Genomic DNA, 19,409 nt, shown 5'->3' on the forward strand with positions numbered 1-19,409 from the left:
TCTAAGAACATAGTTCTTCAACTTTTCACTTAAATTGTACAACTTACCTAGGATCCTGATAACATGGTGATCCTCCTTAGTAGCATCGTACAGAGCTAAAGACCCCAGAGACCCAGCACTGTACATATACTCTCCATTGGGTGAAAATATAAGTCCAATCACGTGTCCTCTATGCTGTCTGAAGGCCAGAAAGAAAAAGTCAGCAAAATCTGAGAAAACTCATTCATTTACTCAGAATCAATGCAGGGAAAATAAAATTTGTTGCTGGAAATATGATACAAGATGAAAAAAAAACCTCATGATCAGTAAAACTGAATACTCACCGCTGCTCAGCCAGGAGACTGGAATTTCCAACATTAAAAATTCGTACTACGCCACTGCTGAATCCGCAAGCAAATACTTGCCGTGACGGATGAAACGTCACAGCACATGGAGTCTCTTCGGCACTCACAAAGTCATATAACTGTCATTAAAAAGAAATGTATTCATTTCCAAGAGAACTACATTAATGATTTGCATATCAAAACGTCACCACAGAATTTAAACTAATCCCCTCCCTCTTACATAGCCTGAAAAATAAAATTTGAAAATTGCAAATAAGGTGCAATGAAACTAAGTAATCTCATAACTAATGGATCAGATGGACTCTTCAGTCCAATCATGTTTTGTCACAATCTTCAGCAAAGTGAGGAAGCTAATTCAGTGCTCTCAAGGAGCACATAGATATCAATAAGCTATTCACCGAAGCCCAATTTGTCTTACTTGGCTCACCCAAATCCAGGCTTTATTACAACACTCATCCAAACCTGGGCTAAATAGCTGAATTCCAGGGGTGGGTTGACAGTAATTGCTCTTGACATCAAAGCAGCATTTGACCATGTGTTTGTTCAAGATGCCTGGCTAAAATTGAAATCAATGAACATCCAAGGAAACACTTCAGTGAAGATAGACACAAAAAACATGAGTAACTCAGTGGGACAGGAAGCATCTCTGGAGAGAAGGAATGGATGATGTTTCGGGTCGAGACCCTTCTTCAGACACTTCAGTGGTTGGGGTCGTGCCTCATTCAAAGTAGAACAATTGTTGGAGATCAAAACACTCCAGCCTTATGACTTCACTGAGGGAGCTCCTCAGAGCCGCATCCTCGGTCTCAAGCATTTCATCAATGACCTTCCTCCATGACGTCAGAATTTGCTGATTGTACAATGTTCATTCCATTTGCAATTCCTCAGCATGCAACAAGACCTAAACCATCTTGAGACCTTGGCTAATAAGTGACAACTATTCATGCCACAAAAGTGCCTGGTAATGACCATCTTCAACAAGAGAGAAATTGACCATCTACTCTTGACATTCAACAGCATTATATTCACCATCCGAAACAGCATTTCCCATAGAGAAACACTTCTTAGAGAACTAGTTATGAAGTAACGTACCAAGTATTTTTCTAACCATACACCCAGATTCACAAACAAGAATTAGATTCCTATTGTTTTTTCTTTGGCTTAAAAACACAACAAACCAATAATGACAAAAAAATAATCAATAGTTTGAGGAAATGTTTAAAAAAGATACGAAAGCTACCAAACACACACACATGAAGGCAGAAACTCAACGCTTTAAATTTTCATTCCTGCAGACACACCTGTTGCATAGAATCTATGTCCCATACTCGGATAGTGCAGTCTTCAGATACAGTAACCAGATGTCTCCTTATTCCATCCACTGAGAAAGCCAGAATTTTGTTCATATGTGATCTCATTAGTGTAGTGTAGCCTCTGCTAGGTATATCCAGATATCCAAGATTACCTGCAGTAGTAGCTGCCAGCACCTTCAGCCCATTGGGGTCAATGCTTACAAAGCTGACACCGCCTTCGTGTTCTAAAGATAAATGCAAGGGTTAGTAATTCTAAATGGGCAGCACTTATTTAATGACGCATCATGCTGCAATTCCTCTATCAATGTTTTTTAAATACTCCAGGATAAGTGAATAAGAGCCATACTGCCATCAATGTCCCGTGAACAAAATATATCAGAAAACTGATTTTGTACCAATTTCCCTTTTGGTTAACTGAGTGTCTAGAATGAGCAGAAGTACAAAACAAACCTCTTGGAAACTTACATCTGTAAATTTAATAGTTTGCTGATACTGAGAAAACATTCTCATGCCATAAGGAATAGTTATCACTTTTCCAAATCAAGTGCATTTACGTACAAATTGACAAGCAGGATTTAGAAATAAAGGTTCATAGGGATCTTATTATAGTTTAGCCAACCACAATGACAGCCTATCAACCCGATACAACCTTATAGAGTCTCCAGCTAGAATCAGGCCACTTGACATTGTCCTGCAATATCCTTTGGAGCTGGATATAGAGATTTCCAACACCTACACAACTAATTAACAGAATAGTAGTATGTACTACATCAGTGAACTTCCCAATGCCCTAAAAATTGTAGAGCTACTTCGCTCAAGAATTTGACTACAGATATAACAGACCAGTTTACTTTGAACCAAGAATGTACTTAATTCTCATTTGTTCAGTCGCATAGTTATTACTTGATCATTAGACAATTGCAAATATCATTTTTTTTACAAGATGAAGTGATTATTTAGGAACTCTTTTCAAGTGGTCTACGGAACCACATAATTCAGCACATCAGGTAAATACATTGCCACCTTTAGCAGATCATTGCAGTTACTCACTGAACCCTGTTGCATTATCTACTTGCATAATCTTATTCTGGCATACTCAAAACGGTATCTGACAGTTGGCCTGGCAAATTAAGTTAACTTCCTGATCTGACTTTCAAATGATACAAAGAAAATTCAAATTCAATTAAAAATAAAATGATTCAAATGAAGGCAGCAAAGATTCAATTTTATAAATGAAAATGAAGTTTTAATAATTTTCAAAAAAACGTTTAAAAAAAAAATATTGTTCCACTGGACATTGCTGTCAATACAGTCACCTGCTTCAAGAAAGACAGTCGAGAAATCCAAGGGCCAAAGACGCAAGTAACCATCGTCAGATCCTGTGGCACAGAAAGCAGCAGAAATACTGATACTGTTGATGGCAATACCAGACCCTGCAATTTGAAAAAAGGATTTAATGTTTAATTTCAGGTTCCTAGAAGAAGTTGAGAAGTATTTAAGTTTCAAATGCAAACACTGATAGGAATCAAGATATTCTTATAACCACCTATTTGTTTCCACCAAACTTCATTTGCACTACCGAAAAATTCCCTGCTTAATGCTACAGCATATATTCTGACAGTAATGGAACAAAACTTGTTTGACAGTAACTTTGTAAAAAAAATGCCATTTCTATGAGACCGTGGACCATCTATGACACAAATTATTTATAGAAGAGTTCTATTTGGAGAAAGAAACAGTTTCTGAAATGTTTTGCTCCAAAACAAACAGTTCATTGGTGGACGTCAGAGTCACACAGCATAGAGACGAGCCCATCACCCCAACTCGTCCATGATGACCAAGATGGCCCATCCAAGCTAGTCTCATTTGCCCATGTTTAGTCCATGTCCCTCTAAACCTTTCCTAACCATGTACACATCCAAATTTCTTTCTAATGTTATTATTGTACCTGCCTTAACTACTCCATCCAACAGCTCAATCCATATACCCACCACTCTCTGTGTGAGAACGTTGCCCCTCAAGATCTTGTTAAATCTTTCCCCTCTCACTAAGTTTATGCCACTAATTCTTGAATCTGGGAAAAATACCCGGTGCATTCACCTACCCATTCCCCTCATGATTTTATATACCTCCATAAGATCATCCCTCGGCCTCCTGTACTCCAAGGTATTAAGACCTAACCTGCCCAACTTCTTCCCATAGCTCATGCCCTCATATCTTGGTAACATCCTCATAAATCTCTGCACACTTTCCAGCTTAAAGGGCCTGCCCTACTAGGTGATTTTTTTCAGCGACTGTCGCAGTCGTAACAGGTCGCCGAAAAAACAGCGACTGGAATATTTACCGGCTTGGGCCCTCGTCATGGCAGCCATGGAATTTCCCGAAGTGAGTACTGGCGACAGCCCACGTCATCCTGGCGACAAGCTACGTCAGCCTGGCGACAACCTACAATCATTGGCGTCAAGCCCACGGTCGCCGCTGGATTTTGAACATTTCAAAATCCAGCGGCGACCAAAAAAATGGTGACCATGTGGTGACAGCCTAGTCGCTGGCAGGCGCCCAAACAAACGCCTTTGTGGGACAGGCCCTTAATGGCATCTTTCCTATAGCAGGGTGACCAAAACTGAAGAATACTCCAAATGTGGTCTCACGAGTGGCTTGCACAGATCGTTCCAACTTCTATATGCAATTCTCGACTGATGGTTCACGTGCCAAAAGCCTTCCTTCACTACCTTAGGGCCCTCCCAATTACTTGCCTTGTTTGACTACCCAAAATGTAGCACCTCACAATATCTGAAATAAACTCCAATTGCCATTCCTGGGCCCATTTGCCCAGCTAATCGGGATCCTGTTATATTGACATATATCATGATTTTTTTTTTAAATCTATAAATTCACACTCAAAAGTCTGAAACTTGGTTTAAGATTATAAATTACATCAAAGATAAACGGAAAATAATCCTTGTAATATTAATCCAACAAACCCCTATTCCATTTAAAACACAAATGCACCATAGCACCACCTTCTGGATTGCATATAATACATTTTCTTTTAATTATTCATAAGGCAAAGAATACTCATTCAACAAGTACAGTACATTTATGTGAATAAAATAAATGTATAGTAACCACACACTACCACAACCTACTGAGTCTTTTGCTTCCCCAATTTCACAGAATCCAAACACACCCCAAACATTTTGGATCTCACACTTCCCTGACATGAGCCATTTGCCAAATTAAAACAGGAATGGTGTTTAGGAGAAATTATGATGACACATTTATCTGATTAATTTTCTTTATTATGTGGCATTACATTACCCTAACATTCATCTCTCTGGACTGGAAAATGTAAGTCTTGGAGATGAGGAGATAAAGAGAGGAAATAAATCAAATTTCAACACAATTTTTCCATGTCATGAACAATGAAAGCAGAATTTTTATTCCCTCCAAAATTGCAGAATAGGCAAGTTTCAAATAATAATTTGGTTCAGACAAAAGCTCCATTAGTACAATAAAATTAATTTTCAAACATGTCATTATTTGCTTGTGAAGTTTCATTTAACTGTATCTCCTATGCACACTACTATAAGTTATTGATTTTTCACAGAAGTGTAGTTTCTTACCTGTATTCAAAGACACTGTTTCTGGATGGCTTGAGGGATTTTGCTGTGAGGGAAATAAGCGACGTGCTTTCTTAATAACAACATTTTTATAATCGATTTCAATGATGTGTCCACTTTTACTGCATGCAAAGCTGAAATTATACAGGAAAAGAAATAAGTAACTTATACACAAATACAAGTATATCTCCATTAGATTTTTTTTAAACCTGTATTAATTTGACCAGGACATTCTTGTGCATTACAGTCAACACTACTTCTGGAGTGAAATTACTATTACAGCATAGGAAACTCAGCAGTCAATACACACCATGCAGCAAACATGTAATCACACACAATAATGGATGGGTAAGCAGTTTTAGTTAAGAGATAAATATTACCTAGCAGGGGATTACACTCTTGTTTTTGTTCAAAAATTAAAATGTTTAAAAAGTCCAAATATTAAGTAAAGTTACAGTTAAACATCTTGTCTACAAGATGACATCATCAGCAGGGCCTATTTTATCATCATGATACCAGCTTTTGTGCTCAAATACCCATAATGATGCTCAATCCCACGGCATGAGGTCGCTATACACACCTTGGCTGAATCTACAGCGAAGAGTACTGATGTTTTCATCAGAATCAACAACAATTATAGTATCTGGGAAGTAACTTTGAGAGTAGTGAGGTAACATTAAGAGTATCCTGCGTGAACAATATACATATAATTGCCTCATTAAGTCTCCTTGGTACTATGGATAATCTTTATGCATCACAATTTACAATTCTTAACTAAAATTAATGTGGTGAAAATCTTGGCATTTTCTTGAGCAACTATGTACAACTTCACTATTTCTACATGAATGCACACCTCCCAGAATTGTGGTCAAAGGTTGACTGATCTTCTTATGAATGAGATCATGAGCCCCACTGTGGAAGCATGAAGCTTATCCTGGGAGCACAAATGCACATAATGGTATAACTAGGAAAGCTGCTGGTGCAAAGCTCCTGCGACTGATCTCCGATGCAGTCTGTGTGGAGTTTGTATGATCTGCCTATCATTGTGTGAGTGTCCTCCATGTGTTACGATTTTCTCCCACATCCCAAAGATATGCGGTTTGATAAGAATCATTGGTTATTGTAAAATTGACTCTAGTGTGTAGGTGTGTATGTCTGGGGAACAAAAAAGGCTCAGCGTAAATGAATGCCTGATGGTCAGCAGGAACAGGGTAAACTGTAGGCTCCATTTCCATGTTATATGTCACTAAAACTGCGATAAGCTACCATTTACAGTATGGATTAATGCAAGCATTCATGCAACAATTTAACATTTTAAACATATTTTTGGCGAGAGTTTTTTTAACTGAAGTTTTTATTTGAAAGTTTTCAGCTTTTTTCAAGTTGAGACATGAAACGTGGTGTTTTAAATATGCAATGACTTTGAGCAAGAGCATAATGCTATTTATCCCCTGTTTTGAGTGCCACCCAAGTTGCACTACAAATAGTATTATGTCATAGAATGATCTCTCCTAAGGGACAAATGATTGGTTCCTGCAGGCAATTAAAACAGTTACTCCAGTTACTTCTGATCCAAAAAAAAGGTTCCATGCTAAAAAGTTTGTTTCTAAGTAACCAATCGTAAAGTTCCAGTGCAATGATTAGCCTACTCCATTGCATTTTTTGCAGCTTATGGAGATTTAACCTGTAAATTCAGAAATAGCAACCCACAGATTTGTTTATGTATTGAGAAGTAGCAAAAAGTAAAAAGTAACCCATTCCAACACAAAGTCCTTCAGAGCAGTTACAGGTCGATTTGCAGTTATATAAATATCTGACACACATTGTCTGATTATACCGTCTACAATCATAGTCATAGAGCTATACTCCTTGCGTAAATAAATAGACTTGACTACATATTTAAAATACTTTACTAGGATATAGAACAGTACAGCACTGGATCAGGTCCTTTGGCCTGCAATGTCTGTGGAACACCAGTGTAAGTTTATCCTCTCTGCCTGCACATGATTCATATCCCTCCATTCCCTGCATATCTATGGCCTATCAAAAAGCCTCAAACGCCACGATCGTAATGCTTCCACCACAACACCATTTCCCATTTCTCCGCCCATATCTGTAACTGATCTAAACCACACTGTATCGTTTGACAGCATTTCTCACTGTGCACAACTCCACCAAGTCTGGTGTCATCGGCAAACTTACTAACTAACTAACCCATTACTTTTACATCAAAGTTGTTTATATCAGACATCAGAGGTCCCTGAACAGATTGTTGCAGAACACCACTGCTCACAGACTCCACCACCATAAATAACACCCACCTCTAACCTCTGTCTTCTACGTGCAAGCTAGTTCTGAATCCAAACTGCTGAATCACCATGGATCCCATGCATCTTAATCTTCTGGATCAATCTACCATGAGGAACCTTGTCACTGGAATTTAGAAGGATGAGAGGGTATCTTATTGATAGAAACATAAAATTCTTAAGGGATTGGACAGGGCAGATGCAGGAAAAAATTTCCCGATGTTGGGGGAATCACCAGGGGTCACAGTTCAAGAATAAGGGGTAGGCCAGTTATGATTGAGATGAGGAATAACATTTTCACCCAGAGAGTTGTGAATCTGTGGAATTCTCTGCCACAGTGGCAGTGTAGTGGAGGCCAATTCACTGGATGTTTTCAAGAGAGAATTAGATATCGCTCTTAGGGCTAACGGAATCAAGGTATATGGGGTGAAAGCAGGAATGGGGTATTGTTTCGGGATGATCAGCCATGATCATATTGATTGGGGGTGCTGGCTCGAAGGGCCGAATGGCCTACTCCTGCACCTATTTCCTATGTTTCTAAATACCTCATCCACTGCCTTACACTCATTAATCACCTCCCAAAAAATCTCAATCAAGTTAGTAAATGTGACCTACCACAAACAAAGCCAATCTGAATGTCCCTTGTTATCGCATTCTCTTCCAAATGCAAGTAAATCCTATCCTGAAGAATGCTCTACCATTGACGCAAGGCTCACCGTCCTTTAATGTTACGATTATATCTACTTCCCTTCTTAAGCAAAGGAACCCCATTGCTTTCTATTCAATTACTTCTACTTCAACTAGCTTTCTATTACATTGGAACTTCCTGAAATATGAAAGCCTCTGTAATAAGTGAAATTGTAAACAGGACATCAAATATAAATTGGCAGGCCTGCTTAAATCATGTGCAAGTGCCACACAGATTAGATCATGGTTTACTGGTCTGGGCACACTGCTATATTTGTTTTGCTCTTACAGTGTTCTCTCCACAGGGTCTTTGTCAGCCAGATTCCCTTCTTCAAATGCTATATCTGTAAATGCCAAACAATGATATTCACCCAGGTTTACTGGGCAAGACCGTAGTGCCCCATTTCGAACTCGCCACAGACGGATATTATCTCTTCCACACGACACCATCCTGTTAAACAATGTCAGGCAATCACTACAAGCAGGCAATAATCAAGAATATACACACAAGAAAATAAATGGATTTTTTAAAAAACAGAGGAATCAAGAATGAATAATTAGAAGCAGTAATTACAGGTGAGAAAAGCAATCAAAATGTAGCAGCATAGGAGACTTACATAAAACATCTACTGCAAGCCCACTTAGACAACAGTATTTGGCTTGATACTATGATTAGCAATGTTATAAAATTTTGAGATTTTAAAAATCAAGTCTGCAATTTATCCCATCAGATAAAGCATAAAAAGAAGTTTAATTTGACGCCTAATTCACTTTCATATCTTCAGTATCAAAAACGTTATGGCCATTTTCATACTTGGAAATTAGCATCTTGTTCCCTATTGCTTTTCCATTGACTTAACACAAAAGCTGTGATCGAGGACAGTCAAAAGCCCATAACTTTCTTAAAAATTAAGAGAATTGAAAGAAATTTTCAGTTATTATAGATTGAAGCATTCTGAAACAAATATGAAACAATCTTACTCGGATGACCTGAAATTAAAGCATATAATTAGTTAGTTACCCAATTGTAGCTAATTACATAATTCAATTACTAGATCTAAACATCTATCCATTTCTTAAAGATCAACATTTTTAAATAGCCCAAGTGTCCAAATAACAGACACACAAGAATTCACAATATAACATGATTTTTAAATCTCATTGTCATGGATTTATAGGCCAAATGGAAGGAATTTAGTGTTTAATACCTGCAAATTATCAGTGGCCATTTAAATCATCTTGCAAGTGGGTTTTTCTGGAATGCGATCATTTGAAACGTTGCGGTACAGTGAATTTGAACCCCATGTCGGCAGGAAAAATACTGCCGGTTCGGATGGGCTCCAAGTCACCTTCTCGAAACTTAAAATTACAAGCCACAGTAGCTTCTGCAGAGAGGTCATTTAGCAAACTCAAGCTGATTAAGAATTATTTAAGGTCTACAATGTCTCAGGAATGTCTTGTGGATTTAGCCAGGCTAAGTATTGAATTAATCATTGCCAGAACAATAAATTTTTATGCTGTGATTCGAAATTTTTCACAAAAAGGCCAGGAAAGCTCTTTAATTATGTGTAAATAATTATGTCTTTTGATGATCTGATCTGCTTTGAAATACAAAAGGAAGTTTGTGTGTGAATTCTTCCTCCTTATCTGTATTGTAGCATAAAAAAAGATGTTCAAAACAAATGTGCTTTCTTCTTTCTGATCATTTTATTTTATTTATATTTATCATGGAGGGAGTATGATAAATATAATGAGGCCTCAAATGCAGAAAATCAACAGAACGCTCCATTCCACCCCTCTCTCATCTTTCATACCCCTTTTTGCTTTACAGGCTACAGCTCATGGCATAAACCGGCAGTGGATTAAAACAGGATGACTAATGGAGAAGGGACGGGGCCCGAAAGAAACTTTGTACCCACTGATAAAATTCCTCTCAGAGGCCCCGTGTACAAGCACACCCAGGTCTCGTTGCACCTCCCTTTTTCCTAATCTGATACTATTCAGGTAATTATCTGCCATTCTGTTCTTGCCACCAAAAAGGATGACCTCACATTTATCCACACTATACTGCATCTGCCATGCATCTGCCCACTCACCCAACCAATCTAAGTCACCCTGCAGCCTCATAGCATCCTCATCGCAGCTCATGCTGCCACCCAGCATTGTGTCATCCGCAAACTTGGAAATGTCACATTTAATTATCTTGTCTAAATCATTTATATTGTAAATAACTTGGGTCCCAACACCGAGTTTTAGTCACTGTGTGCCATTCTGTAAAGGACCCGGTAATTCCTACTCGTTGCATTCTGTATGCCAACCAGTTCTCTATCCATGTCAATACCCTAACCCCAATAGAATGTGCGCTTATTTTGCATACTAATCTCTTGTGTGGGACCTTGTCAAAGACTTTTTGAAAGTCCAAATGCACCACATCCACTGGCTCTATCTTATCCATTCTACTTGTTACATCCTCAAAAAATTCAGGAAGATTAGTCAAGGAAGATTTCCCCTTCATAAATCCATGCTGGCTTTGACCGATCCTGTTACTGCTTTCCAGATGCACTGCTATAACATCTTTAACAATCGACTCAAGCATCTTCCCCACTACTTGTCTATAATTCCCTGTTTTTAGGCTGTGGGCCGAAGTGCTTTTTTGTCTAAGTTTGTGACCCAAATCACGTGACTACCTGAATTTTTAACATATTGTGTAAAAATATTATAGAAATCATACCTGAAACTCGTCAAGAACAAAACCTGCACATTTTAAAAATATGAGAAAAACCTCCAGTTTTCCGAGTAGTAATTGTCCAATCAAAGCACCTTTGACATTGAGATCGGACGCCAATTGACCATTCACTCGCTTTGTTTCATGGTCACTCGGTAGCGAGCACTCTGGGATCATGGCTGCCTCCGAATTACATCAAAACAATAGCAAGGTTTCCAAGGAATAAAGGTAATGCTAACCTTGCTGATAATTTTGTTTTAGAATTGATTTATCTTTATAAAGTTATGATGTGAACTGTTAACTAAAAATGATAAATAACAAACGTAGAGCTGGGATTAGGATTAGGATTAATCAGTCAGTCAGTAGGAATGTTACAAAATTTTGAGATTTTAAAAATCAAGCCTGTAATTTATCTCATCAGATAAAGCACAAATAAAACTTGATACCTAATTCACTTTTATATCTTCAGTATTAAAAAAGTTATGTTCATTTTCATACTCAGAAATTAGCATCTTGTTCCCTATTGCTTTTCCACAAAAGCTGTGATCAAGGACAGTCAATTGACATAAAAGCCCATAACTTTAATAAAAATTAAGAGAACTGAATACAATTTTCAGTTATTATAGATTGAAGCATTCTGAAACAAATATGACGCATCTTACTTTGATGGGCTGAAATTAAAGTATATAATTAGTTAATTCAATTCAATTCAATTCAATTCAACTTTATTGTCATTGCAGAGATACAAGTATAGGTACAACGAAATGCAGTTTAGCGTCTGGTCATAGTCATAGTGCAAGATAGTAGAAGTAGAGAATAAAAATACAGAATAAGCATATAATAGAGTAAAAGAGTACTGGTTAACAATGTGTGGAATGTGGATGGATTAGAAAAAAACTGGTACATAGGCAAATACTGTATACAAATGGGAGAGACTAGAGATATCTAGCGACGGGACTCCGAGTTCAGCAGTGTAATAGTGTTATTGAAAAAGCTGTTCCTCATCCTGCTTGTGCGAGACCTGAGGCTCCTGTACCGCCTCCCTGATGGGAGGAGGGCAAACAGTCCATGGTTAGGGTGGGAGGGGTCCTTGATGATTTTCCCGGCCCGTCTCAGACACCGTTTTCGGTGGAGGGCATCCACGGCAGGGAGCGGGGCACCGATGATGTGCTGAGCGGTTTTCACCACCCGTTGTAGTGCCTTCCTGTCAGCTGCGGTGCAACTGCTGTACCATACCGTGAAGCAGGTGGTCAGGATGCTTTCGATTTAATTACCTAATTAAGTAGCTAATTACAAAATTAACCGTTGTGACGGAAATAGTAATAAACACCCAGACTGCCTTAAAAATTCAAAAATGTGATATTCTCAAGATCAGAACTTTAATATTAATCACAGAAATGAAGGAGGAAACTATATCCTGGCCTGGATCTCACAGGGAGCGAATGAAGGGAGGGAGAAAAATACTGGGGTGAGGTTTAATACTTGCAGGGAGAATACTTACTGATGAGCCTGGGCTAATACATGCCTGATGGGCCGAATGAGCTCTTTAAAAAAAATCTGAGCAGATTCTCAGTGAAAGGCAAATTTTCTGGATTTTTCCTGGCCTGGCACGGGCCTTTTGGGCCAAAATGCTCCTACTGGGCTAATAAGGGCATTTTGGGCTAAAGGAACCAGTTTCTCGGCTAATAGGGGTCTTGTGGGCCGAAATTAGTGGTTTCAGGCAGGCCAAACAACTCATTTCATTTCATTTCCAATTGCATTGCAGATTTAACCTCATGGCAGGCTGAATAGCTCATTGCATTTTCATTTCACTTCCATTGCCATTGCAGTTTCAAGCACAGGGCAGGCAAAGACAAACAGCTGATGGCATTTTCACTTCATTTCCATTGCCATTGTAGTTTCAAGCACAGGGCAGGCCCAAGCCAGACAGCTGATTGCATTTTCACTTAATTTCCATTGCCATTGCAATTTCAAGCACAGGGCAGGCTCAAGCCAAACAGCTGATTACATTTTAACTTCATTTCTCTGCAGCCATCAGGCTATTAAACAATACAACCTCCAAATAAGATCTGAACTACATCGACTTCAGAGTAGCGGTTTGAGAGAACTGGGAAAAAGTGAGAAATTTAAGCTTGTTTTATAGCTTCTTCCAGTTCTGATGAAATGTAATTCAAAACAAAAATAAGTCTCTTGGTTAGAAACCCTGGTTGGGAACAAATAAATTGCAGAATAATTAAATGCTGTTCAGTTCTATCTCCACAATCGAGGGCACAATTAAAGCCCTGTCCCACGGTACGAGTTCATTCCAAGAGTTCTCCCAAGTTTGCCCTGATTCGAACTCGGAGATTAACGATAATGGCCACTCGTCGGTACTCAGGGCTCTCGTGGACATTTTTCATCATGTTGAAAAATCTTAACGAGTGTTCCCGTGCTTACCTGCCGTTAGCGAGTCTTCCCGAGTACCTGCCGTTAGCGCTAAGAGACGTCCCCGAGCTCCGACGTACCCGCTACGTTCATTCTCCGTGCTTACCACGAGTTTGATTTTTTTTAAACTCGGGAGAGCTCTTGGAATGAACTAGCACCGTGGGACAGGGCTATTAGCTTTCTCTATGTGTGGAAGGTAGGAATTGAAAGAAATCGATGTTAGGATTAATGACATAGTGTAGGTATGTTACAAAACTTACCTTCAGCGGCGCTACAGTTCTGCTGCTGCCTGTGTGCGCGACTTAGGCACCTTTGAGAGGGGGGCGGGTTTAAAATGCGATTTTTCTGCAGCCTATTCAAATCGATCTCTGTTAGGCTGTTTAGCTGCTAAAGAAAAATCGCTTCGACTGCCATTTTATTAAGTTTATTAAAATTAGCGCTGGATAATTTAATTGTTAAGAGTAAATTAAAAATCATCTTCTAAAGCCATGAACGCCGACAACGGGACGGATCTCACGTAGGGGAAAAGGCAAGGTAGGCTGTTTATTTTTACATAAAAAAGTACTTCTTAAGATGGCTTTAATCAAAATTTTAAGTTTCGAGAAGGTGACTTGGAGCTCATCCGAACCGGCAGTATTTTTCATGCTGACATGGGGCTCAAATTCACTGCAACCGTAACGTTCCAAACCAGCGCGTTCCACAAAATCCCACTCTCAAGATGATTTAAATGGCCATTAATTTACAGCAATTAAACACTAAATTCCTTCCATTTGGCCTATAAATTTATGACAATGAGATATTAAAATCATGTTATATTGTGAATTCTTGTGTGAATGTTATTTGGACATTTAGGCTATTTAAAAATATAAATCTTTTCTTGGATAGATGTTTAGATCTAGTAATTGAATTTTGGAATTAGCTCCAATTGGGTAACTAACTAATTATATGCTTTAATTTCAGGTTATCCAAGTAAGATTGTTTAATATTTGTTTCAGATGCTTCAATCTATAATAACTGAAAATTTCTTTCAGTTCTTAATTTTTAATAAAGTTATGGCCATTTGACTGTCATTGGCCATTTGATCACAGCTTTTGTGCTGAAGATATGAAAGTGAATTAGTTGTCAAATTAAACTTATTTTTATGCTTTATCTGATGGGATAAATTGCAGACTTGATTTTTTAAATCTCAAAATTTTCTAACATTGCTACATAGTGCTTGCAGATTATGGTGATAGAAGCAGGAAATCTCTGAAGTTTGGTGATCTATTTCCAGTGGACTAAAGGAATTTGATGTGATAAATTATTTGGATGCAGGAACAAACTGAAACACCTCCAATAATCTATATTCTATTCTATGAGGAGAAGGCAGGAATGGGATACTGATTGTGGATGATCAACCATGATCACAGTGAATGGTGGTGCAGGCTCAAAGGGCCAAATGACCTGCTCCTGCACCATTCAGGTAATTGTCATATGACATCGTCTATTGTCTATAAAATGGAATTCAAAAAATTAAACAATGCATGGTTGCCAAGAGATGATCTGTAATGTTCCGTTGCTGTGGTACCATTAGGTCAGTTAAACAACCTGATGGGACAGTAGCTTTCTTTGAACTGGGAGTGTTGGACGTTACACTTCTGTGTCCCCTGTCCTATGGTAACAGTGAGAAGACAGCATGGCCTATCCCATTTCAGCTATTAGTTGAGCAAACTTAACCTGAACAACTTGTTATTCTTAACATCTCTATATTCTGAGACCTTTCCTGTAAAAGATCTTTCAGGGGAAGTGTTGCGAATATCCGCAGAAAGTAAAACGTAATCTGCGTGGCTTTGTAATAAATTCCCCTCGTAGTAGACAATAGCCTTCTTTGTGTTTATCTAATTACTTGCTCTACCTTGTGCAAGTACGTGACTATCAGGAGGCTAAATTCAATCTGGAAATTGTCCGCTTGGGGAAAGATCAAATATTTTTAATATATTGTGACATTTGGATTGATACAGGTATTGTAATTTTCTTTTCCACTTACGTTGTATAGTGCTGATAATTTACATAAGATGTTCACTCCTGTATATCTGTATGAGTGTGGGAAGCCAAATGTTTCAGGACATTTTATAGTGGAGACTTGTGTGCACAAAATTACATATGTTTTCCAAGTGATTTCCATCACATAAGCAAAATAATTAAGGAATTTCACAAGCTCTTGGATTGAAGCGATTTTAATATAGTTTAGAGATACAACATGAATCAGGCGCTTCGGACCAGTGATTCTATGGTGACCATCGATCACCCGTTTTAGTTTAGTTGTTCATTGTCATATGAAAAGCTTGAATTTGCATGCTATCCAGCCAAAGGAAGGCCTATACATGATTGCAATCAAACCATCCACAGTGCACAGGTGAAGGGTAAATAAAGATTTTAGAGTGGAATGATTGTAATGGATGACAGCAGACCTCTTACAGTCTGCACGCAGACGCAGACCAGCCGCAAAGGATCGCCTTGCTCAGGCGCCAGTTGGTCTCGACATTCATCCTGGTTCAAGAGTGTTTTATTGTCAAGCATGTTTTATTGTCTTATGTCCCAAAACAGGCTATTTTGGCGAATCAGAGACGGTAAGTTGGCTTGAATTGTTTTATTTTAACGAAACGAGCCAACGAGAGTCAATAAGACAACCACATTTACAATGTGGCTTCCACAAGTGTGGGCGCTAGACTAAGTTACTGACAGTTACAGCAAAAAAACTGCCATTAGAACACCCGCGCTCAGCGACTCCTCCAGTCAATCACGAGGGTTCGATTACCCAGAGCCACCACCGGGTGTCGCTACACTATGTTATTCCCCTTTTTCAAACACTCCCTACACATTAGTGGCAATTTTATGGAGGCCATTTACAGTAACCTAAAAAGCTGCTTGTGTTTGGGATGTGGGAGGAAACTGGAACACCCGGAGGAAACCCACAGTCACTCAAAACTCCACAGCACCCAATGTCCGTATCGAACCAAGGTCTCTGGTGCTGTGAGGTAGTAGCTCTACCAGCTGCGCCATTGTGCTGCTCATTTTATGTGCGAATTCCATTGTTTTCTTTGTTTTGAGTTTTAGTTACTTTGAGAATAGAGCAGGATTTGCTTTTGAGTCAGTTTATAGACACATATCCTGCGAGAATTGCCAATCCAGTGATAAGGAAGTGCTATACTGTCCGAGGTGCCAATTCTGGATGAACTAAAGGCCTATACGTTCAGTGGTACTATTTGATGAATACCGGGGATTTTTGATGCCTAATACTTAAACAGGAACCAACTTCACCAGAATATTTTATCTGGTTATTGGGGGAACTTTGCCATGTCCACATCAGCTGGTTTCTTTTCCTGTATCCTAGCAGTAACAATAATTCAAAATTATTGGAATGCTGAAAAATGGAAAGTGCTCATGGAAAAAGCAATTTGTTTGTGCCCTTGCACATGGAAATGGGATGAAATACAGATAAGTCCAATATCGGCAAAGGAAATTTATATAATTTTGGCCATACTTGTAGAATTAAATAACAGCTGATAGGAGGTGCTGTAAGGCACAAGTTTGCAATTGGATATCAAGCTGTGTTCTACTTTTGTGTAGTGCAGGATGGCAATCTTTCTTCACAAGTAGAGCCAGTTTTAGCAACAGTCGTTGTAAATAAGCTGATCAACTGTGGCACAGTTATGGAATATGATGTTAAACTAATTACATTGAGATGCAACTTTAATCTGTCTTAACTTTTAATTTTCTGTTTTTGCACCATTTTGTGAGGTGATGTAATCTGTGAAATTAAGGTAATTTGGGACGTTTGGGTATGATTTGATACAGGTAGTTCTGCTGTAATGGTTATTTCCATTGTGTGAATTGGATGTAATGTGGATTTTGTGAACATTATTTATATTAAGTGGACCTAATTGATAACATGATTTGATTGATCTACCTTGTTTGAATACCTCATGTGATCTAACCTCTACAATCATCCAGGATAGAAAAATCCAGAGATTCATTATCCACAGAGAGGAAATTCTTGCACACCTCTGTTTTAAATGGCATCTCCTTTGTCTTGTGATCCATACATGTTACATCTTTCAGTTGCATCAGTTTTATTTCCATTGTTGCATCTAGCGTGCTCAGGATATTTCCTATTTTAACCATTTTGTTTTGTAATAGGCTGGCTTTCCATTGGGTAGAGAAATATTACCCTAAAACTATGTGTTGATATTATGTGTTCATTGAAAGCTACGTTCATCAAAGTGAAACCATGTACATGTTCAATGACCAAAAGTCAAGTGAAATTTGACCCTGCTTCCAAATTAATTGAGGTCCCAAGTTCCTCGTATCCACTGCCGCAGAAATATTTTGTGTATTGCATTGCATCCTAATTTGTCCATTGTTGCAACTCCCCAATATTGAGCATTATTGAGGCATCTTTTAATCCTGCTCTGCTTATTGGTTGTAAGGAATTTAGATGTATGATCATTTAACACATTGGAACTACCTTAATTTTAGAGCCCAGCTGCCTTCATACTTGTTGCCTTCTCCCCCATAACCTCTGACACCCACACTAATCAAGAATCTATCAATCTCCGCCATAAAATATCCATTGACTTCGCCTCCACATCCTTCTGTGGCAATGAATTAGACAGATTCACCACCCTCTGATTAAATAAATTCCTCCTCTCCATTCACTTTAATGTCTCTTTATTTGCCACTGATCTGCTTTGCATTGGGTGTCACTTTCTTCAATTGGACCCCTCTGGCATTTGTTAATCTCATCATTTGCATCATTAGTACTGAACTATTATCTACCTCTTTGATGACCCGTAGACTATCCTTGATCAGACTTTGCTGGGTTTACCTTGCGCTGTAAATGGGTCGATTGCAAACGTGTATTGTCCTTCTGCTGACTGGTTAGCACGCAACAAAAGCTTTACACTGTACCTCGGTACACGTAAACTCAAGAGCATAGACCATAGAACAGTACAGCACAGTAACAGGCCCTTTGGCCCACAATGTCCGTGCCACGGATGATGCCCGGTTAAACTAATCTCTGCTTTGTACCAATTCTATTTAATTATTATTTTGGTTATTTTGCAGCCACATTAAAATAAAAGCATGTGGAGGTGCATTTGCGCAAACAAACTGCCCCTTGCATCAGCGGGGGTAAGTAAGTCTGTCATTTCTCTCTTTTTTTAAATTTTCAGTTAGTCCAAAGTCTGTTTTAGGGGGAAACTTTTACTTTTCTATGTGGGGGAGGGGGGCAGGGTAAGGGGGAAACAGTTTCCCAGTCTCTTCCTGGCGGGGATGCGACTATTTCTCCGAGTCGCGTCTTCGCCCCCCACCTCGCGGCCTACCAGCTGGATCGGAGCGGCCTTTCCTGCCGGGGACCGGGAACCGGACCGGGGCTGCTACAGCGGCGGCGCAACGCTGGAGTCACCGCGGAGCAGGCGATGCCTATCTGGGTCGCCGTTTGGAGCTCCGGAGCGTTGGGCCGCTGCTCCAACATCGTGGAGCTCTGGTGCGGAGAGCTTCCAACACGGGCGGCGCCGACCGTTATCGCGGAGTCCTGGGGCGCCTTGCAGAGGGTCTACAGCAGCAGTCTCCACCCGGTGCGGCCTGCGGACTTTGGAAGCCGCCAACTCCGGTAGGAGGGGGCCGTCTCTGGTGTCCACGCCGCTGAGGACGTCCCGCAGCCCCAACGTCGGACTTGTATCACCCCGGCGAGCGGTCCTGGACATCGGACCGCCCGTAGCTGCAACTGCGGAGGGCTTGGGGAGGCCCTGACCACGAGGAACAGTGGAGGAAGAGACTGACTTTGGTGCCTTCCCACACAGTGGGAAACTTTGATTCTGCTGTGTGGGGATGTTTTATGTCAAATTCTATAGTGTGTTGTGTTCTTTATTTTTATTGTATGGCTGTATGGGAATTTCATTTCACTGTGCCATCTGGCACATGTGACAATTAAATGTATCTTGTAT

The 19,409-nt window shown here is 39.4% G+C and overlaps 1 protein-coding gene across 1 annotated transcript in view; it reads right to left on the bottom strand.

Annotated features, from left to right (window-relative positions):
- Positions 1-19,409, bottom strand: part of wdr90 (WD repeat domain 90) — a 146,663-nt gene that overhangs the window by 33,631 nt on the left and 93,623 nt on the right. The window contains exons 17-22 of the mRNA XM_033040329.1: positions 8,563-8,724; positions 5,284-5,414; positions 2,974-3,090; positions 1,646-1,881; positions 324-463; positions 48-178 (exon numbers count right to left, since the gene is read on the bottom strand). Coding sequence (XP_032896220.1) covers positions 48-178; positions 324-463; positions 1,646-1,881; positions 2,974-3,090; positions 5,284-5,414; positions 8,563-8,724 — 917 coding nt within the window. The remainder of the gene's footprint in view (positions 1-47; positions 179-323; positions 464-1,645; positions 1,882-2,973; positions 3,091-5,283; positions 5,415-8,562; positions 8,725-19,409) is intronic.

The sequence above is a fragment of the Amblyraja radiata genome, chromosome 22 (genome assembly GCF_010909765.2).
Source record: "Amblyraja radiata isolate CabotCenter1 chromosome 22, sAmbRad1.1.pri, whole genome shotgun sequence".
NCBI classification, from domain to species: domain Eukaryota; kingdom Metazoa; phylum Chordata; class Chondrichthyes; order Rajiformes; family Rajidae; genus Amblyraja; species Amblyraja radiata.